Here is a 23,484-nt window from a genome sequence, read left to right on the forward strand (position 1 = left end):
TATGTTTTATTTTGTATATTTATTAAGAAAAATTCTTTTGTATAACATAAAAATGAAACATGCTATTTTGTAAAAGATATATTTCGTTCAAAAATAATTTTTGAAATTGTAATTAAAAATGGCAGCCCTCAGGAAAAACATGCAATGTTTCAGAAAATTGAGCAAAGTTTGTAGTAATTGCTGCGACACAGGCTTAGCCAGATATTTTCAAACAAGTAGAGTCGGTAATTATCACTTTTTGGACTTCAGCAACACGCAAATAAGACCTGCTAGTTTTAAGCAACTTACAATTATTTTATTATTAGTTTCCCACCTACGCAGAGGTGTACTGGTAAGAAATCCAGGTAATCTAGCATGTATATAATTTAAAAATTTTGTTGATAGGTAAATATGACAAATAGATAAAAAACCAACTCAAATTTAAATATAATCGATACATGTTTCACTTTATTAGCCTCGTCAGTTGATAGGTAAAGAAATTATTATTGATGGGCCGATAAGCTGGTATAATGAAACAGATTAACTACTAGAAAAGCCCAACTGATTCCTATAATCGATTGTGTTTTTTCGGGGTAGATTATCGGATAGTGGGTACAAATACAGACTGGACTGGGACGGGAAATTTCAAAAGATTCGACTTTAATGTTAGTCTTCAGTATTATATTTTGGAACTTAACAGCTGTGTTTGTGTACTGTTTTGCTAATATATCCTTTCCGCTAAAGAAAGAACCTGAGCCTGTCCACGTGTTTAAAGTATCTGAAATATCATATGATTAATGCTAAACGGTTAAAACTGAAGTATGCCAGCCAACGTAGCATTATTATTTCGTTGCAATTATCAAAATTATGAAAATTGACTTAACATCATACAGTTAGGCACAGCTGTCAATACGGCAGCGCCCCATGATAGCGTCAAACAATAATTTCCCAAGAATTAGCAAAACTTTGATAGATTTTCATATTTTATAACAGTATGTCCTATTGAATCTATCTATCGACAAGGAACAAAAATGCTGGGACATTTCCGTATCCATTATGTAATATAAGTTGAAAGAACTTTATTTTATATGTAACTTGATTTTTTTAGTGACACATTCAATGTACATGTAAAATGTAAAACAGTTTTTTATGTGAATAAATTATTGCTGTTCTTTGCTAATTGTCTAGAAAACAAATAATTATAAATTAGATGTTAACTGTCTTGTTGTAAATTGTTTTTAGAAGAGTAAAGAGAAGTCAATTCTCACAATGCCAGCTACCGTATGTATACACCAGATTGTAATTATGCTCCCACTTCAAAGAAGTTTCAAAATGGTTTCCAAGTGATAACTGAAGAACGTTTAGGCCTAGGAACTTCAAACTTGGTATGGTGATTGGTCATGACCAGTAGATGACCCCTATTGATTTTGGGGTCAAAGGTCAAGGTCACTTTGACCTTGTAGGTAAAAACGGTTTCTGATCAATAACAAAAGAACACTTAGGCCTAGGAACTTCAAACTTTATATGATGATTGGTCATGACCAGTAGATGACCCCTAGCGATTTTGGGGTCAAGGGGTCAGTGTCAAATTGACCTTGTACTTTAAGATGGTTTCTGACCAATAACTCAACAAGTCAAGTTGCCTTGGTTGATATTTTTATATTAAACTAAAAATGCTTTTGGTATATACATTTGAAGGTCTTATGATATATTACAACTTGGCTGTCATTAATGAGGCCTACATGATTCATAAAATTTATGCATATTTTATTTGGTAAGATTTGTAATAACTTAAATTGCTGCACACAACCTATGGAGTCACAATAATTATTACCTTGTGACTTGTCATGACCAGAACTAATCCTTATTAATTTTTTGTTCACTGGGTCAGAAGTCATGCATAATAACCTGATCACATGACTAATTGGCTGCCAACAGGGGGCATACATGTTTTACAAACATATCTTGTTATGCCCCCATTTCGAAGAAAAGGGGGTATATTGCTTTGCACTTGTCGGTCCGTCGGTCCGTAGACCAAATGGTTTCCGAGTGATTACTAAAGAACCCTTAGGCCTAGGAACTTCAAACTTGGTATGGTGATTGGTCATGACAAGTAGATGACCCCTATTGATTTTGGGGTCAAGGGGTCAAAGGTCAAGGTCACATTGACCTTGTAAGCAAAAACGGTTTCCGATCAATAACTAAAGAACCTTAAGGCCTAGGAACTTCAAACTTGGTATGGTGATTTGTCATGATCAGTAGATGACCCCTATTGATTTTGGGGTCAAGGGGTCAAAGGTCAAGGTCACATTGACCTTGTAAGCAAAAACGGTTTCCGATCAATAACAAAAGAACCCTTAGGCCTAGGAACTTCAAACTTGGTATGGTGATTGGTTATGACCAGCAGATGACCCCTATTGATTTTGGGGTTAAGTGGTCAAAGGTCAAGGTCACATTGACCTTGTAGGTAAAAACGGTTTCCGATCAATAACGAAAGAACCCTTAGGCCTAGGGACTTCAAACTTGATATGGTGATTGGTCATGATCAGTAGATGACCCCTATTGATTTTGGGGTTAAGGGGTCAAAGGTCAAGGTCACATTGACCTTGTAGGTAAAAACGGTTTCCGATCAATAACGAAAGAACCCTTAGGCCTAGGGACTTCAAACTTGATATGGTGATTGGTCATGATCAGTAGATGACCCCTATTGATTTTGGGGTCAAGGGGTCAAAGGTCAAGGTCACATTGACCTTGTAGGTAAAAACGGTTTCCGATCAATAACTAAAGAACCCTTAGGCCTAGGGACTTCAAACTTGATATGGTGATTGGTCATGATCAGTAGATGACCCCTATTGATTTTGGGGTCAAGGGGTCAAAGGTCAAGGTCACATTGACCTCTTAGGTAAAAGCAGTTTCCGATCAATAACTAAAGAACCCTTAGGCCTAGGAACTTCAAATTTGGTATGGTGATTGGTCATGACAGGCAGATGACCCCTACTGATTTTGGGGTTAAGGGGTCAAAGGGCAAGGTCACATTGACCTTGTAGGTAAAAATGCTTTCCGATCAATAACTTAAGAACCCTTAGGCCTAGGAACTTCAAACTTGGTATGGTGATTGGTCATGACCAGCAGATGACCTATTGTTGTTAGGGTCAAGGGGTCAAAGGTCATGTAACATTGACCTTGTAGGTAAAAACGGTTTCCGATCAATTAACTAAAAACGCTGAGGCCTAGGAACTTCAAACTTTGTATGATGATTGGTGGTGACCAGCAGATGACCCCTATTGAGTTTTGGGTCAAGGGGTCAAAGGTCAAGGTCACATCGACCTTGTAAGTAAAAACGGTTTCTGATCAAAACTTAAGAACGCTTAGGCCTAGGAACTTCAAACTTGGTATGGTGATTTTTTATGACCAGCAGATTATCCCTTTCGATTTTGGGATCAAGGGGTCAAAGGTCAAGGTCACATTGACCTTGTAAGTAAAAACGGTTTCTGATCAATAACTAAAGAACGCTTCGGCCTAGGAACTTCAAACTTGGCATAGTGATTGGTCATGATCAGCAGATGACCCCTATTGATTTTGGGGTCAAAGGTCAAGGTCACATTGACCTTGTATGTTAAAACGGTTTCGGATCAATAATAAAAGAACCCTTAGGCCTAGGAACTTCAAACTTGGTATGGTGATTAGTCATGACCAGCAAATGACCCCTATTGATTTTGGGGTCAAGGGGTCAAAGGTCAAGGTCACATTGACCTTGTAAGTAAAAACGGTTTCTGATCAATTAACTAAAAACGCTTAGGCCTAGGAACTTCAAACTTTGTATGATGATTGGTCTTGACCAGCAGATGACCCCTATTGAGTTTTGGGTCAAGGGGTCAAAGGTCAAGGTCATGACCAGTAGATACTTGATAACCCTTATTAATTGTTTGATCACTGGGTCAGAAGTCATGCATAATTACCTTATCACATGAATAATTGGCTGCTGATAGGGGGCATACATGTTTTACAAACATATCTTGTTTATTGTGGTGTCCCAATCTGTTTGCATCTCATGACTAAACAAATTCCTGTTAACCTGAAACCAGCTGAATAACATATGCTTGAGTTCTTTACTCTTTCAAAAGATAATTAGAATTTTAATTAAAACAGTCACTTTTGAATTATCTGAAGAAACATATTAAATAACAAGTATTTTTCCGATATATCACATCTGTTTACTAACCAATTCCAACTGATAATCAGTTGCAGTTCTCCAACGGATATCCCATCACTAGAAATTAGTATATCTTTTGATTTGATTTGTTTTTAAATATACACATGTTTTCTTTAGCCTGACGCAGTCCCATTTTTGACTTCCCAGAATAAAAAGATTTTGCAATTTTTATATGCCTGAAAGGGCATATTACGTTATACCCCCTGGCGTTCGTCTGTCTGTCCGTCCGTTAGCAATTTGGTTTCCGGAGCATAACTTAAGTTCAATTTGGCCCACAATGTTCAAACTTCATAGGATGATTGTCCATATTAGGTAAGAGACCCCTATTGATTTTGAGGTCAAAGGTCAAGGTCACTATAAGCTTAATACTGAAAACAGTTTCCGAGGCATAACTTAAGTTCCATTTGGCCCACAATATTCAAACTTCATAGGATGATTGTCCATATTGGGAAAAAGACCCCTATTGTTTTTGGGGTCACTATTCAAAGGTCAAGGTCACTATAACCTTAATACTGAAAACAGTTTCTGGAGCATAACATAAGTTTCATTTGGCCCACTATATTCAAAATTCAATGGATGATTGTCCATATTGGGTAGAAGACCCCTATTGATTTTGGGGTCACAAGGTTAAAGGTCAAAATCACTTTTACCTTTATACTGAAAACAGTTTCTAGAACATAACTTTAGTTCCATTTGGCCCACAATATTCAAACTTCATAGTTTGATTGTGCATATTGGATCGAAGACCTCTATTGATTTTTGGGTCACAAGGTAAAAATAAAAAACAGTTTCGGGAGCATAGATGAAGTTCCATTTGGCACACGATATTCAAACTTCTTAGAATGATTGTCCATATAAGGTAGAAGACCCCTATTGATTTTGGGTCACAAGGTCAAAGGTTAAGGTCATTATTAATAACTTCAGTATTAATCAACCTACAGCTGTAAAATTTTATAGGAGGAACAGCTACTTCCCATGTCTTACAAATGCTTCATCCTTACTAAAAAAAAAAAAAAAAACACATTCGGGCATATAATGCTCCGCCTAGCGGTGCTCTTGTTTAATATGCCATTTACAAGCATCTCCTTGAGCCATTTTTATTATCAAAATATTTTTATCAATAAACAATCACTTAATGAATATTGTGGGAATTTTTGAAAGATGACAGACAGTAATATCATGTGTACAGCATTCAAAATAACATTGCCAACAACATATTTTTATTAATGAAGCCTGTAAAACCTTAAATGTCTTGTTTTAATCATTCGTATAGGTAAAATAGTACTAAATAAGTGCATTACCTAGTATATACAAATGCCTTTAATAAACTTAATAAGGCCATAAGCGAGACATCATTGACTTCAAGTTCAAACCACAAGCCTATGGATTCTTTCATGTGAGAAAGCTATCCAGTTAACATATGGATAATGGAGCAGCGATGGTTCTACTCAGGTGCTTGTTCATGCCTAAAATCATGCATGGAGCTGAAAGTAGCCATATGACCTAAAAATTAACAGTTTTGGTGTGAAGTTATAAACCCAATCAAAAATAATCATAATAATTACAGTTTTGTTTCAAATTAATTTTGTGCTTGTTATTTAATCATGACAGCTTTCTGTATGTTAGGTTAAGCACTTATTAACATGATGATTACTATGCTCCCTTCGCAGCTTACTGAATACATAATGATTCACCAAAACTTGGGGTTATTGGCTCTGTAATTGTGACTTACTTCAATGTTTTCATTAAATGATTAATTGTACCGGGTATTAGAATTTCAGCAGGGGAGATAAGCAGTCTAATTATTATTTTTCAGTGTTATTTGACGAGGATCCACTTACGTACTTCAATGATAAAAAAGTCAATTATATTCTGCGGAAAATCACTGGAGATGATACAAAAAAGGCAATCTATAAACACAAAATTGAAAAGGCTGTTACACCAAAGTACCTGGTTCTTACTGATAAGGAATTGCAAAAGGTAGAAATCTTGTTTGATTTGTTAGTTCAAGTATTTTTAGCCTGCCACCCTCCAGGACTGAAGGTTCTGTATTGGAGGGGGATATTCAATTATCCTGCTCCAATCAATTAATGGGCAGGCTTATTTCAGGTTTGATGTTCACACGTAGCATCATGGTGATACTGAATAGTTAAACTGCAATTTGCTCATTGTACCAATCAGCCTCTTTAAGAGGTCATCAGAACTAAAATTGAAGTACAGGTTTCGTTTTCTTTTTCCAGTCTGATACAGGTATGGATCATTACCAAACTTGTTCGAGGAAAAAATGTGGTCACAAAACAAAGACATTGTGTTTAAAGTAGACTGCTCTTGTTCAAGGGGCAGGACGTGAAGTGGTTGCACACTTGGTTCAAGCGAGCGAATTGGTTGCAAACTTTACAAAATGGCAAACACGGCGTGATTTTTTGAAACGGGTGAACAAATTTTTGCCAGGCAAGTGGGTTTCTTTGTTATTTTGAAGTTCATTAGTATGTCTATTCCATAATGCAATATATATACCACACTCTGTTTAAGGTTTCAGCATCCAAGATTCTGTTTTGACGAAGTTATTGAAGATATAAACTGATCATGTAGATATTTTGAAATTTGACATGTGACTGTTCTGGGCGTTTTTTCTCCTAATTTATTCGAATTTGTAAGTTTTGAACTGTATTTAACAATAACAAAATATGTTTCTGTCAATGCTGTACAAATGGTTTAGTTCGCAAGTCCGAAGATAACATTCAATACACAAAAAATTATTGTTCAAGCACATTTTGCATATACAATGTATATTGCATTATGGAATAGACATACTAATAAACTTCAAAATAACAAAGAAACCCACTTGCCTGGTAAAAATTTGTTCACCTGTTTCAAAAAATCACGCCGTGTTTGCCATTTTGTCAAGTTTGCAACCAATTCGCTCGCTTGAACCAAGTGTGCAACCACTTCACGTCCTGCCCCTTGTTGTTGTTTACTATAAAACTGGCAATAAAAAAAAGTACAAAAGTCACCTACTCTTGAAATATTTTTTTATTGTATTAAACCCTGTTTTGTAAAGATACCAGCTCATTTCATATTGATTGGAATTAAATATTTGATGTCAAAAGTAGAAAGTTTACTGATAAAGTATGTTGGCAAAAACTATTACGGGTTAACAATGGGTGGGGTTTTTTTGTTTTGTTTTTTCTTTATTTTTTGTGAAAATTGGCAAGAGCAAAATTTATTATGTATTTTTTTTTTTCAAGAGCAAAATTAAAATAAATGCAAAGACCGTAACAATTTTTATACAACTTATGTATATAGAGTTCAATAAACAATGATTGAGGTGATACTGATATATTTTACCCACTGTTTATAGACCATGACCAAGGCGGAGGGAATAAAAAAGCGACGTCTACAGATGCCTCCATTTATGAAGTGCCGAGAGGACCGGGATAAACTTTTAGAGGATGACCCTGACATTGCCAGCATCCTTGAATCAAAATATGTGTTTTTTGACATTACAGATGATAATTCGAGATACAAGGTTTGTAAAAGTTTTTGTTAATAATTGTTTAATACTTGGTTATTAATTAATCTATCAAACATATTTCATGTTTGTCTGTTGTGAGTTAGAATAGCATTTTGTTAAGGAATATTTGGTTCCTTCATTCAAACAGAATGATTATGAACCATATATTTTCACCTTAGTGCAATAACTATATATATTGGTTTTGTCATGACGCGGCTCAAATGGTTTTGTAATGATTGAAAGATGAACACGCTCAAGATATTAAGCGCTGCAAAGAATTATTATTTTATTCAATTATTTTTATTTTTGCATATCATTATCAGAGGTATGGAGAACGTCCAATGGTAATACGGCACAGGAATGGGAAGTTAAAAATGGCGGACTGGCATACGTATGACAGAGTATCACAAATTTATAATCCTTTTCCTGGGAGAGAGATTTATATGCCAAAAATGTTCAAGGAGGACCACTTAGAGGTAAATTGTTTGTTTGTTTTTTTATTTGTTTGAATCGTCAGACCAAACAAATACTGGTAAGGAAAAATATTTGACCCTGATGTGCTTATTTGCAAAAGCCTAAAGTAGTCTAAACTCCTTGAAGCGGTTACTTACCTTTATATGTACACTAACGCCAAAAAATTAAGGGGAGATCACCAGTAAAGATTGTGAATTTACAGGCGCATTAGTTTTCAAGCCTTCTCGGGGAAGAAAAAATAGTTATTGATTGGTCATTATGTTATTCTTTATAGATATAATATATTATATTAAGCTCCATGATTTTTATGCCCCCACAATGTGGGAGCATATAGTGTTGCACTTGTCCGTCCGTCCGTCAATCTGTCCGTCCGTACGTCCCGAAATCTTGTGAACGCAACTCCTCTTAAACCGGATGGCAGATTTTGCTTAAACTTACAGGGATGAACAACCTTAATGTGTAGATGGTAGTAAAGGAAGGAATTTTCGCTGCGACCAAATTTAACAGAATTATGGCCCTTTGTTGATTTTTTCACTATATACTATTTAGAAATTTTGTGAACACAACTCCTCTTAAACCGGATGGCAGATTTTGCTTAAACTTACAGGGATGAACAACCTTAATGTGGAGATAATCGTAAAGGAAGGAGATTTTGCTGCGACCTAATTTAACAGAATTATGGCCCTTTGTTGATTTTTTCACTAGATACTATGTAGAAATTTTGTGAACGCAACTCCTCTTAAACCGGATGGCAGATTTTGCTTAAACTTACAGGGATGAACAACCTTAATGTGTAGATGGTAGTAAAGGAAGGAAATTTTGCTGTGACCAAATTTAACAGTATTATGGCCCTTTGTTGATTTTTTCACTATATACTATTTAGAAATTTTGTGAACACAACTCCTCTTAAACCGGATGGCAGATTTTGCTTAAACTTACAGGGATGAACAACCTTAATGTGGAGATAATCGTAAAGGAAGGAGATTTTGCTGCGACCTAATTTAACAGAATTATGGCCCTTTGTTGATTTTTTCACTATATACTATGTAGAAATTTTGTGAACGCAACTCCTCTTAAACCGGATGGCAGATTTTGCTTTAACCTACAGGGATGAACAACCTTAATGTGTAGATGGTAGTAAAGGAAGGAATTTTTACTGCAACCAAATTTAACAGAATTATGGCCCTTTGTTGATTTTTTCATTATATACTATGTAGAAATTTTGTGAACGCCCATTTTACCGCCCACTAAATCATCGTAAATAAACGTATTTTCCGCTCATTTTCGGTATTTACCGTCGCGTAGTTTCCGTTTATCATACCTTTTAGGTGTTTAGTTACTAAACATAATTCACTTGCATGATTGCCTACAATCAACATCAGCGGACTTTAAAGGAATATAGGCATATAAGATTTAAAACGTTGTAGACACCACATTTCCTGCAAAAAGAAACTTAAAAAAAAAACAATAAAAACACCAGGTTACATACTGTCTGAGGTTAAATATTTTTCAAAGAAGTGAAAACTATTGAAAAGACTATATTCAACTACAAATAAATTTTACTGATGGTAATCCAATTAGCATAGGAATGAGTAACATTTACAGATAAGCTGCTACCTTACCACTTTCAAATTTTCAAGTCAACATCTGATAAAGATTTTGATACGACTAATTACTAATACAGACCAAATTCTGGCTGTTGTCTTTCCCAGTAGTACTATTATATTAGTAACCTTAATTCTAGCGTATGACTTGACAATAAAAAAAACCTTTAAGAATAGTAAAATTATAACCAAACCAAAGTTGTATGTACCCTTTCGTACATAACTTTTTATTTTTACCATATATTTTCCCATTTTTCCCATTTTATTTTTCCGTAAGTAATCTTTAAATGAGTCCAAATGTATGTATGTTGATTATCAATTTATGTATACCTTGTTTATTTTATCTCTTAGAAAGCCATCATTTACAAAACTTAATAAATATTCTGTGTAGTATTTCATGTACATAAAAGTAGTTCTCTGTTTTTGATCATATAGACAGCAAATCTAGACAGCAAATCTAGGTAACAGCTAATGACAGCATGTATACACATATTTTAGAGGTGCTATTGAATCAGCACAATGCATAAAAAGACCTTAACCTACGCCAATTTACATATATTTAACAATAAAAGGCTTAATCACATCCTATGACTCAAAATACCTCCCAATGGAGGTTGTTGCCAGGATACACTGAATATTTATTTCAACATTAAAATGGGACAAATTCACAAGCTTTGGTTATACAACGGAATTATCGATAGTAAACTTTGCATTGTTTCGTGGTTATACACTTGGTCACTATAAGTTTTTCTACAACCCAACATAGTCCTTTAAAGAAAGAAGGCACAGGCTTATTGTTCAGTTCTCTTTATTCGTGTTGCCAAAAGTGCCTTCCATGTATCGCATTCTAGTACTATTTGCTGAAGGTAAAAAAAAAAGAGATGCCATAGAGTATCGCCGTGGCTCACAATACCCAACGTTTGGTATTAAAGGATAGTGGTGTGTGCCATTATATATGGGAAACATTTCCTTATGTTATTTCACCAGCTTTAGTTTTTGCATATTATTATGCTCATTATCAGTAAATACGTTGTTACATTTTTACATTATATCTTAACCAATTTTGCATTACTTGAATATCCTGTAGTAGAATACGTTTTAACAAAATCAGAGGATGTTCAAAGTCAAGATTGATGTAACAGTTTCTATATAATTTGAAATATTTTTGTACCAGCAAGAGTTACCTCTCTTTATATTCTGCTTTTGTGAAATTGGCTCCGCCTCTTAATTTTCGTCTATTTCCGTGATAATTCCATATATGGAAGTTGCAAAATCGTTTACAAATGTTTATCGCGTTAGAATGTAAAAGGAAAGTGTGGTGTTGTAAACCTGAGTGTGTCAAGTTGATACAGTTACATTCTCAATGTCATGATGCACAGCATTAAACGTATTGTGTACGTTCTATCGTTTACATTTCTACATGTCGCAAATTTGAAGTTATACATTTATAAATACAGTTTGCAATTTATCTAAGTTGCATGTTAACAGCTTTCATTTTATCAAATCGAGATAATTAAAATGCTTAATACCAGTGCAGTATGTAACTCTCGCATTGACAATTAGATTTTTACTAATCTGTTTAGTAGAACCGAAGTATGCATTGTCAAGTTTCAAAGGCTGGATTTTTGGCAACGAATAGCCTCTATAGGTATAAAGGAGTTTCTGAAATGTGTTTATGATTTATCGCCTGCCAGTATGAGTATCATTATGGTATACTATAGAGTTATGTCACTGAAAAACAGAACACAGGATTCAAAAGGGATTTTATTTCGTTATGTTGTGTTTTAGGAATATGTTTTGTAAAATAGTGCTTTGATTCATGTATAGTACAGTTAAACCAGTGTTAAAGATTGCATCTGACAGTCCAACCTTAAGTAGAACAGAGTAACCTCAAAATACAGACCACTTCAACTTCTCTATAAAGGTCATGTTAAGTCTCTCCTTTGGGTGGCCTTCGTTTGTGGGTGTGACTGTAATCAGAATAATAATGTTAATATAAGTTTTGTTATGTAAAGCATTATACATGTGTTCATTTCAGGAATTATTAGACACATACCAGAACTATTTATACATTCTGGAGAGAGCATGTGTCCAGTTTGAGCCAGACAGTAGTGATTTTATCAGGGTACGTAAATGCTTTGTTTAGTTTGTTTTCATTGCCATACCCGTTTAGATACATAAAAGTGGCCAGGAAATCAACAGTGTTTGTACAGTTTTACCGCTTTTACGGAGGGATTAAACTTGAGTGTCTTCCTTAAAAATGAAAAAAAAAACTCAAGTCTTTGAACTTGGCCAGTCTGTCAATTGGTTTAAAATTTGTCTGAAAATGTGCCTGAAAAGATGAGAGAGTCTTGGTAAAAAGTTGATAGTGTGCAACAAATATTAAGCCCATTTTGTACCAGAATCAATAATGTTTGTATTTCTTAAAATTTCACATAATATTCATAACCAAAAGTGATAAAGTAGTCAAAATAAAGTCTTCTTCAATGTTGTATCATAAAAGACTTGTTATAGTAAATACTTAATCGGTTAACAAAAAGTGCTTTAAAAGTGCAAAGATTTTGGCATTGAATATCTCTTTAAACCCAGCTCATTCAACGATATACAATGAACTTAGTTTCTTAGTTAACACCTCATAATCCACTTCAAATGAATATTAGTTTTCTGCAAAATTAGCTGAAAAAGAATTTTGAAAAGAAATGTTTTTAACATTTTTAACATTTAACATTAATGTTTTATGAACATTTTTATTTTTGCAACACACAGGCTTTATAGTTTAACCCATCCTTTTTCAATCTTTCATGAATTTCCAGGTGACACACAGAATCTACGAGCATATAGCAGAGCATGGCTGTTTTGATGTGTTACGATCAACTCGGTTCTTTGGCCCCATGGCATTCTACTTTGCAATGATTAACAAGATTGAGCCATTAATGGCTGACATGATTGACAGGAACTTGTAAGTGAAGAGTTTGTGAAGTCTTGTATGAATAATGGTTCACAAAATTTATTGAGTTTGTGCAGTATCGTACTCATTTCTGTATTCGCTCACTGCTCTAAGTTTATGTAACTCCTGAAATATGATGAGAAAGTTAATATTTACTTATGGTTATATAATTGAATATCCATTGAATACCTTCAGTGGCGGGTCTTCTGTGACAGAGTGGTTAAGGTTGCCGACCTCAAATCACTGGCCCCCCTACTGCTGATGTTTCGGTTATTTCATGTAAGAAGCTATCCAGCTAGCTTATGGAAGGTCAGTGGTTCTACACAGGTGCTCACATTTGCATAAAGTAATGCACAGAGGACCAAATAAATTTTTATTTGGACAAAACCGTTTATCATTTTGAGGAAGAATTTCAAAATATTTACTTTTTTTCCCTATCCCACTGGTCCATATATGGGCCCCATTCCCCAACCAAATTATGGGTTTTTTTCCCAATCCCATAAAAAAAATCCCAATCTAGAAGTCTGCAATTTAAAAGAAAAAGCACCGCATTTCAATTTTGGTGTCACGAAATAGCATTTCGGAATATATTCATGTTTTGTGAATAAAAACAGGATTTTTAATTGATATCAGTTTTACATTTGTACACATTTTAGCCTGTCCTTGTATTTTTGATATGACAGAAAAAGCTGAACAGTTTAAGTAAGATTTATTTAGATTTATTTTAACAATTGTAACACCTTGAATGCTAGCATATTTTCCCAAATTGGCAAATTTCACGATAACTTTTTTTCCCAAATTGGAAAATTTTACGACACAAATTACCCAAATTTGCCATGTGGCATTTGCCCAAAATAGAGGAAAAAGGCCTGTATTTACTGACAGAATAGCTCACATTGCATACTGTAATGATGACCCCTTTACCCTCCTCTGGATTTGTGCATGATGTAAATGTAACTGAAAATGTGACAAAAGTAATGTACCGTATATGAATATTTCTCAATACAATAAGTTATTTGTTATTATAGATTGCTTAATATAAATGTAGTGAACAATTTAATTTCATACTTACAGACTGTCAGATGCAGTTGATTTAATAAATTTGAAGAAAATACTTCATAAAGAGTCTGAAATGCATACTCAGGGTAGAGAGATTCTTATGATTATTCAGGTAAGCTTGAATTTTAAACTTTTAATCCTTTTAAAAAAAAAAATCTGTTTAAATATTATCTCATTTAAATTATGTGTTTGTACAGGCGCCAATGAAAAATTGTGTCAATTTATAATTCCTTTCCTTAGTTTTTCCTCAATTTTATATTAACATGGTAAGAGTAAAAAGGAAAAATATCTCACAGGTTAGGGAAGCAGCCCTGCCCTTAATTTTGGGGAAAAATTACACCGTATATTTGCAAAAGGGAAGAAAAAACATGATGTTAATTCAATTTTTGGGGAAAATTGCGTGATTTTAAAGAATTTTTCTTTGGGGAAGCAGCCCTATAACGGCCCCTGCTATAGAAGGACAAAAAGCCCTGTATCTGCTTGGTAAATGCAGACTACAATTCACAATACATGTACATAGCCATAAAATGATTTCTTAGTCCAAGCTACCCAATTTTGTCCAAATTTTGTTTCTGGTATTTAAAAGTTATATATAAAGTCTTGAGAAATGTAGTGAAATATGGTTTTTATTGACAGATGGCCTCTTCCAAGAGGTCGTCTTGAAATTTTGTCTTAAACAAAGTAACTAAAATGTGCATGCATACAAGCTTATAGTTCGCACCTACGTCAAGTGGTAAACAATTCCTGGAAAAAAAAAATTCTAGTTCTATTGTGTCATTAAAAATCATTGTGGTCCAAATATTGTCTTAACATTATGTTGCATTGCAGTAAAATGTGTTAAAATGTTTAAAACAAATAATTGGATGTTAATTCAATTAAAATACTTGAAGAAAGACATGAAATATATGTAGAGCCATTATTAGCGCCTCTTTTCATGAAAATAAGCATGAATCTGGAGGCATGCTGCTTTAATAATAAGGTCATGGTTAATAAGTAATCTGTCATTCTGTAAATTGTTAAGGGGTGGTTACCAGAGGTTTGTAATTTCTTTATTTTTTCTCTGTTGATAGGATTTCTATAATAATGAAGCTAATAAGAAACACATACATGTGTTAGAGGAGGCCCTGGGAAGGTTAGAAAAGAGACTTGAAGAGCGCCTACAGGAGGAACAGAGTAACTGAGTGTCAGGATAATAGCTGCCGGAGAAATTGCCATGAAATTAACATTGAAGATCAATCTAGTTTGTTGTCAGAAAAATTATATTCTAACAGTATTGTTTGGGCAGTAGTCAGTTGTGAATTGTGGATTTGTTTTTAGTAAATTCATGTTATATAATAAAAAGAGAGAAAAAAACAAACACTTTTTATCTTAAATGCAACAAAAAAGTGATATCTGTTCATTTTGTACTTCAAATTTTTTTTATTAGAGTTTAATAATCAGAGGTTTATCTTCGCAGAGAGCCTTCTTTTATTGGATGGTATCAAAGATATTTGTGATGTAGATATTTATTACAAAGATATTTGTGACGAAGATATTTGTGACGAAGATATTTGGGATGAAAATATTTGTGGAGAAGATTTTTGTTACAAAAGTTGCTATTGCATTAACACTACCAAATAGATTTTTATACATTTTTAGCTCACCTGTCACAAAGCGACAGGGTGAGCTTTTGTGATCGCTTTTCGTCCGGCGTCCGTCCGTCCGTCCGTAAACTTTTACTTTAAATGACATCTCCTCATAAACCACTAAGCCAATTTCATCGAAACTTCACAGGAATGTTCCTTTGGTGGTCACCTTTAAAAATTGTTCAAAGAATTTAATTCCATGCAGAACTCTGGTTGCCATGGCAACCAAAAGAAATATTTTTAAATATCTTCTTTTAAAAAACCATAAGAGCTAGAGCTTAGATATTTGGCATGAAACATCTTCTAGTGAGTGTCTACAAAGTTTGTTCAAATAAAAGCCCTGGGGTCAAAATTGGCCCCGCCCCGGGGGGGGTCATTGATTTTCCCTATATACATATAGTAAAAACTTAAAAAATCTTCTTTTAAAGAACCAAAAGAGCTACAGCTCAGATATTTAGCATGAAACATGTTCTAATGGGTGTCTACCAATTTTGTTCAAATAAAAGCCCTGGGGTCAAAATTGGCCCCACCCTAGGGGGTCATTGATTTTCCCTATATGCATATAGTAAAAACTTAAAAAATCTTCTTTTAAAGAACTCAAAGAGCTATGGCTAAGATATTTAGCATCAAACATGTTCTTATAGGTGTCTACGAAGTTTGTTCAAATAAAAGCCCTGGGGTCAAAATTGGCCCCGCCCCAGGGGGGGTCATTGATTTTCCCTATATGCATATAGTAAAAACTTAAAAAATCTTCTTTTAAAGAACCAAAAGAGCTAGAGCTAAGATATTTAGCATGAAACATGTTCTAATGGGTGTCTACCAAGTTTGTTCAAATAAAAGCCCTGGGGTCAGAATTGACCCCGCCCCGGGGGGTCATTGATTTTCCCTATATGCATATAGTAAAAACTTAAAAAATCTTCTTTTAAAGAACTCAAAGAGCTATGGCTAAGATATTGAGCATCAAACATGTTCTAATAGGTGTCTACCAAGTTTGTTCAAATAAAAGCCCTTTGGTCAAAATTGGCCCCACCCCAGGGGGTCATTGATTTTCCCTATATGCATATAGTAAAAACTTAAAAAATCTTCTTTTAAAGAACCAAAAGAGTTAAAGCTAAGATATTTAGCATGAAACATGTTCTAATAAGTGTCTACCTAGTTTGTTCAAATAAAAGCCCTGGGGTCAAAATTGGCCCCGCCCCGGGGGATCATTGATTTTCCCTATATGCATATAGTAAAAACTTAAAAAGATCTTCTTTTAAAGAACTCAAAGAGCTATGGCTAAGATATTTAGCATCAAACATGTTTGTAATAGGTGTCTACCAAGTTTGTTCAAATAAAAGCCCTGGGGTCAAAATTGGCACCGCCCCGGGGGTCATTGATTTTCCTTAAATGTGTATAGCAAAAACTTAAAAAGTCTTCTTTGAAAAAACCCAAATAGCTAGAGTTAAGATATTAAGCATGAAACATCTTTTAGTGAGTGTCTACAAAGTTTGTTCAAATAAAAGACCTGGGGTCAAAATTGGCCCCGCCCCGGGGGTCATTGATTTTCTTTATATGTGTATAGCAAAAACTTAAAAATCTTCTTTGAAAAAACCCAAATAGCTAGAGTTTAGATATTAAGCATGAAACATGTTCTAGTAAGTGTCTACAAAGTTTGTTCAAATAAAAGCCCTGGGGTCAAAACTGGCCCGGCCCCAGGGGTGTCATTGTTTTTAACTATATGTGTATAGTAAAAACTTAAAAAAAAATCTTCTTTCAAATAGCCCAATGAGCTAGAGCTTAGATGTTTAGCATGAATTATCTTCTTATGGGTGTCTACCGAGTTTGTGCAAATAAAAGCCCTTGGGTTAAATTGGCCCTGCAACGTTGGGGGGGGGGGAGTGGGGTTGTGTGGCCTATATACAGGCGAGCGACCTCAGGGCCATCATGGCCCTCTTGTTTCTATTTTTTTGCCTATTCAAAACAGTGTCAAGGACTATTTTTTGTGCCACAGTAAGTCATATTTACCATGGGCAAATTTTTTTTTTACTACAAATATAATGTAGATTGAAATAGGGATGATTAAATTTGTTCATTTTGCATTAAAATTTTGTAAAACAGTTTGAATTTTTTATTTACTGAATAACAAGCAAAATGATTGTCATTTTGATTCAAACATTATTCAAATAGTTCTAGCACTATAAAAACATAAATGTTTATGTATGAATTTGTTTGCTAATCATAACACTTTCAAGAGCCACACCTGTGTGTTGCAGCCACCTGTATACAATGGCCACTCTGTGAATAAATGCCATTGTTTGATAAATCTTCACTTAGTCTAATAATTTGGAACAACTGAACTCCACTTAGTCTAATTGACCTTAGAATAAAAAATATCTGTCAGTGAAGTCAGATTTTATTTTTTTTCTTTCCAAAGAATGGTGCCTGTTCACAGGTTTTACTGTACATGTATTGTTAATATATAAGATACAAACAAATTTTGTTATTGAAATATGTGCTCCATAGTCAAAGGAACAAAAAGTAAAAGAAAAAACAAACAGAACATTTGTTTTATTTATTCATATGGTATTTAGTTATTTACACATCATTGAAGGTTGGTGCTGTCGTGGATTTTCAATTAGGCTCCATGCCCCAAGATGAACAAAAAAGATCAATCACCAGAATAATGTTTTAAGATTTTATGAAAAGTAGAAATATTTACAATTAAAATGATAATTTACATTTTTCATGCAATGCATTACTGATTTTGCAGGTTTTTTAGCTCACCTGTCACAAAGTGACAGGGTGAGCTTTTGTGATCGCTTTTCGTCCGGCGTCCGTCCGGCGTCCGTCCGTCCGTAAACTTTTACTTTAAATGACATCTCCTCATAAACCACTAAGCCAATTTCATCCAAACTTCACAGGAATGTTCCTTTGGTGGTCATCTTTAAAAATTGTTCAAAGAATTTAATTCCATGCAGAACGGTTGCCATGGCAACCAAAAGAAATTTTTTTAAATATCTTCTTTTAAAAACCCAAAGAGCTAGAGCTTAGATATTTGGCATGAAACATCTTCTAGTGAGTGTCTACCAAGTTTGTTCAAATAAAAGCCCTGGGGTCAAAATTGGCCCCGCCCTAGGGGGTCATTGATTTTCCCTATATGCATATAGTAAAAACTTAAAAAATCTTCTTTTAAAGAACCCATAGAGCTAGAGCTAAGATATTTAGCATGAAACATCTTCTAATGGGTGTCTACCAAGTTTGTTCAAATAAAAGCCCCGGGGTCAAAATTGGCCCCGCCCTAGGGGGTCATTGATTTTCCCTATATGCATATAGTAAAAACTTAAAAAATCTTCTTTTAAAGAACCCAAAGAGCTAGAGCTAAGATATTTAGCATGAAACATGTTCTAATGGGTGTCTACAAAGTTTGTTCAAATAAAAGACCTGGGGTCAAAATTGGCCCCGCCCCGGGGGTCATTGATTTTCCTCATATGTGTATAGCAAAAACTTAAAAAATCTTCTTTGAAAAAACCCATATAGCTAGAGTTTAGAAATTAAACATGAAACATCTTCTAGTGAGTGTCTACAAAGTTTGTTCAAATAAAAGCCCTGGGGTCAAAATTGGCCCCGCCCCAGGGGGTCATTGATTTTCCCTTTATGCATATAGTAAAAACTTAAAAAATCTTCTTTTAAAGAACCCAAAGAGCTAGAGCTAAGATATTAAACATGAAACATGTTCTAATGGGTGTCTACAAAGTTTGTTCAAATTAAAGCTATGGGGTCAAAATTGGCCCCGCCCCGGGGGTCATTGATTTTCCTTATATGTGTATAGCAAAAACTTAAAAAATCTTCTTTGAAAAAACCCAAATAGCTAGAGTTTAGATATTAAGCATGAAACATCTTCTAGTGAGTGTCTACCAAGTTTGTTCAAATAAAAGCCATGGGGTCAAAATTGGCCCCCCAGGGGGTCATTGATTTTCCCTATATGCATATAGTAAAAACTTAAAAGATCTTCTTTTAAAGAACCCATAGAGCTAGAGCTAAGATATTTAGCATGAAACATGTTCTAATGGGTGTCTACAAAGTTTGTTCAAATAAAAGCCCTGGGGTCAAAATTGGCCCCGCCCCGGGGGTCATTGATTTTCCTTATATGTGTATGGCAAAAACTTAAAAATCTTCTTTGAAAAAACCCAAATAGCTAGAGCTAAGATATTTAGCATGAAACATGTTCTAATGGGTGTCTACAAAGTTTGTTCAAATTAAAGCTATGGGGTCAAAATTGGCCCCGCCCCGGGGGTCATTGATTTTCCTTATATGTGTATAGCAAAAACTTAAAAAATCTTCTTTGAAAAAACCCAAATAGCTAGAGTTTAGATATTAAGCATGAAACATCTTCTAGTGAGTGTCTACCAAGTTTGTTCAAATAAAAGCCATGGGGTCAAAATTGGCCCCCCAGGGGGTCATTGATTTTCCCTATATGCATATAGTAAAAACTTAAAAGATCTTCTTTTAAAGAACCCATAGAGCTAGAGCTAAGATATTTAGCATGAAACATGTTCTAATGGGTGTCTACAAAGTTTGTTCAAATAAAAGCCCTGGGGTCAAAATTGGCCCCGCCCCGGGGGTCATTGATTTTCCTTATATGTGTATGGCAAAAAACTTAAAAATCTTCTTTGAAAAAACCCAAATAGCTAGAGTTTAGATATTAAGCATGAAACATCTTCTAGTAAGTGTCTACACAAAGATTTGTTCAAATAAAAGCCCCGGGGTTAAAAACTGGCCCCGCCCCCAGAAAGGTGTCATTTTTTTTAACTATATGTGTATAGTAAAAAACTTAAAAAAATCTTCTTTAAAAAACCCAATGAGCTAGAGGTTAGATTTTAAGCAGGAAACATCGTTTTGTTGGTGTCTACCAAGTTTGTCCAAATTAAAAGCCCTTGGGTTTAAATTGGCCGTGCTAAAGGAGGGGGGGGGGGGGCGGAGGTCAATTGTTTTTCATTATATGTGTGTTAGTAAAAACTTAACATCATGAAAACATCTTCTAATGGGTGTCTTCCAAGTTTGCTCTCAAATAAAAGCCCTTGGGTTTAAATTGGCCGTGCCAAAGGGGGGGGGTGGGGGGCGGAGGTCATTGTTTTTCATTATATGTGTGTAGTAAAAACTTAACATCATGAAACATCTTCTAATGGGTGTCTTCCAAGTTTGCTCAAATAAAAGCCCTGGGGTTTGAACTGGCCCCGCTCCGGGGGCCTATATACAGGTGAGCGACCTCAGGGCCATCATGGCCCTCTTGTTTCCTATATTTCTACTTGGTGACTAATGCAGTAGGGCCTTTTTTTTGTGCAAATTTTGACATTTATTTGGTAATTTACATGGATTGAAAGTGGCCGTTTGCAATGTGTAAACTAAATCACTTTTTTCACTTGGAAATCTTTAACTTTTTAATACATTTTCAAATTTTTCATTTAGATTAAATTGAATCTGGGGGGCATCCTTCTTCAGCGACTGCTAGTACTTGTATCATCCCTAGGTGACTTGAGCCATCAATTTGTACAGTTTCCATGGCAGATATGAACCTGTCATTTTGTGCAGCAAATAGAAGTTGTAGTCAGAGACAAATATCCATGATGTGAGTAGTATTCCAGAGATTTTGAACTCTCAATTGGTGCTCAAAATCAACCAATTTAATTCAGCAACTGTTTAATTCTGACAAATAGATAAGTATAGATCTAGGAACAAAACCAGGTCAATGTTTTTATGCACAAAATATATCTGGATTTTTTAAAGCGTTCGTTTGGAACCGATCTTTTTCTACCTTTGTGAGAATTTTGAATGCATGGTGGCTGATTTGTGCCATGTCGTATTTATGCCAGTCGAAAACACGGAATTACGAGACAGTGACGACTTTGTCGTACTATGGTGTTTGCGCCCAACGGAGCGGAAGTACGACAATATGTCGCCATTGTCGTGTTTTCGTCCGGTACGACATGACGCAAATCAGTCAATTGAGAAATGCGAAAGTATTAGATAGATAGAGAAGGGTGTTTTCAATATATCGTATTTCATTAGTAATCGATCACTTGCGGGGGTTACCAGTTTATTATCTAGGAAACACGTTTATGAGGACATGACCAAAAATAAAAGTTAATATCAAGACAATCAAAAAATACCACTTGAAAACAGGCACAGAAAGCGAATAAGATTTACATTTCCTTTGTTAACTTTAATAAATATATCATAACCATGTTGATAATACTTGAAATAAATTTCTGGAAAAATGCCGTGTATATACCGTCAAAACGAAATCCGATTTATGAGTAATAATAATACTCATGTACTTGTATGGTGAATATACGAGTATATTTCACTTCAATGAGTAACGCCGAAAAGAAATAAATGAATGGTTGATTTTCATTGCAATTTTGTTGATGCACGGAAGTTAACTACTTCCTTAAATCATTTCTCAATAAATATTTTTTTATTATAATACATATGTGCTCAATTCTTTGTTTTTTACCTCCCCAACTCTTGCACTACTTTTATATTTGACATATTTCATTTTACAAATATCTACATACGCGTTAAAGAAATAAACAAACAAAAAAACAAAACAAACGTTTTTAAATCAAACGCAGTACAATATACCCAATATGATTACTTTTGATAATACATGTATAAAACGAAGATGAAAGCAAATATGTAACTTCTTAAGAGATCTTTTTTAGTATTTTACATACTTAAATCTAAAAAATTTTTTAGATAAGGAAATATTCAAAGCAACTGAAATAATAATTCGCACATCCGAATTCTATAACGTGTAAACAGTGAGACTGATTTGAAGTCACCCACAACGATATATTGCCTGTTAAAAAATTAGTCTTGGCCAATACATGTCGTCTGCTTTATTGAATATTTGTTTATATTCTTTGCCAAATAGCAATACGTTGTATAATTATTTATTCGTTATCTTACCCTATGATCTGTATTAAGATATGATTGTTTTGAACTTATGGAATTAGGCCATATTTAATTAAGTTAAAAAATACAGAGTACTTAACTTAAGCTATCTACTTGTGAAGTATTGTCCACTGAACTCGAACCGGAATTGACACAATAATCGGTTTAAAGAAATGATCAAGTGTTTACAGGATGCGAGTAAAGGAAACATCCCATGTGTATGACGACCTATATCCGATTTAAGCACGTGATCCTGACATTCGTGCAGAAAAAGCGACTGCTTCACCGATTAATGTGTTTATAAATTTACCATTTGCAATGTTTCGGCCACTTCCGTCAGACTTCGGTAAAGTACGAGGGTTTCCGAGTTGTACATTTGTATTTTTACTCAACTTGCGATCCAAGCTTGCGTTACCACTAAAAAGTCGTGTCACAGATTTATCAGAAGCATCAATCAGCTGAAATACGCCACCGGTTTTTACCGGAGTTAGACGGAATAAGCCGAAAGGCTACGGTATTCCGTTGACAGTTTCGGTGTATGTCACTTATTCATCATAATCTTTTTCAATAAATCATTTGGCCTTGCAAACATTGTCATAAGTCCAAAATATAACCTCCTTTTACTCGCGTGCATCTTTTACAAGATTGAATACAGCCGGAAATGTACTGTCCTGTACGTAAACTAATTGACGCTGAACGCAAAATTTGGTCAAAATTCCTTTGCCTAGAACAATATTAAACAAAGCGTTTTTTTTTCTTTCTGCACAGTTTTAATTGTAATTTAAAGTTTTTATTACCTTGACGGGACTGAAAATAATATTTTTTTTTTGGGATTCATATTTAATCATTACTTAATAATTATAGGACTAGACCAGTAACTTGTGTGCAATTTTTTTCATCATTCGCTCAGTCCGTTTTTCCAAAACAATTGCAGTAATTGTGAAAAATGACTCAAAATTGAAAACCGTTACAACGCTTTTCGCTCAAATCTGCTACAAAATGCACAAAAATACGAGTTTTTCAATTTATTTCTGAGTATATTCCTGATTTTTTGCTATATCTTTCCGTTCTTAGTGCCCAAGCTCATTTATGTAAGAAATTCAAATTAAATGTTGTTAGGCTTTTGGACCTCA

The 23,484-nt window shown here is 34.5% G+C and overlaps 1 protein-coding gene across 1 annotated transcript; it reads left to right on the top strand.

Annotated features, from left to right (window-relative positions):
* Positions 1-76: 76 nt before the first annotated feature.
* Positions 77-17,134, top strand: LOC132754228 (small ribosomal subunit protein mS22-like). Its single transcript, XM_060744842.1, has 9 exons — positions 77-224; positions 6,009-6,172; positions 7,554-7,721; positions 8,030-8,182; positions 11,823-11,909; positions 12,598-12,743; positions 13,806-13,902; positions 14,861-16,393; positions 16,728-17,134. The coding sequence occupies exons 1-8, from the start codon at positions 119-121 to the stop codon at positions 14,969-14,971; spliced, it is 1,032 nt and encodes a 343-aa protein (XP_060600825.1). The 5' UTR covers positions 77-118; the 3' UTR covers positions 14,972-16,393; positions 16,728-17,134.
* The last annotated feature ends 6,350 nt before the right edge of the window (positions 17,135-23,484 follow it).

Source organism: Ruditapes philippinarum, unplaced genomic scaffold, assembly GCF_026571515.1.
Source record: "Ruditapes philippinarum isolate M1 unplaced genomic scaffold, ASM2657151v2 ctg1253_1_1_1_1, whole genome shotgun sequence".
Classification (NCBI taxonomy): domain Eukaryota; kingdom Metazoa; phylum Mollusca; class Bivalvia; order Venerida; family Veneridae; genus Ruditapes; species Ruditapes philippinarum.

Excerpts from the sequence above, each read along its gene's own strand:
- LOC132754228 (XM_060744842.1), top strand. The coding sequence starts at position 119 with ATGGCAGCCCTCAGGAAAAACATGCAATGTTTCAGAAAATTGAGCAAA. Across the intron at positions 6,173-7,553 it reads CTGATAAGGAATTGCAAAAG|ACCATGACCAAGGCGGAGGG; the intron begins GTAGAAATCTTG and ends CACTGTTTATAG. Across the intron at positions 8,183-11,822 it reads TCAAGGAGGACCACTTAGAG|GAATTATTAGACACATACCA; the intron begins GTAAATTGTTTG and ends TGTTCATTTCAG.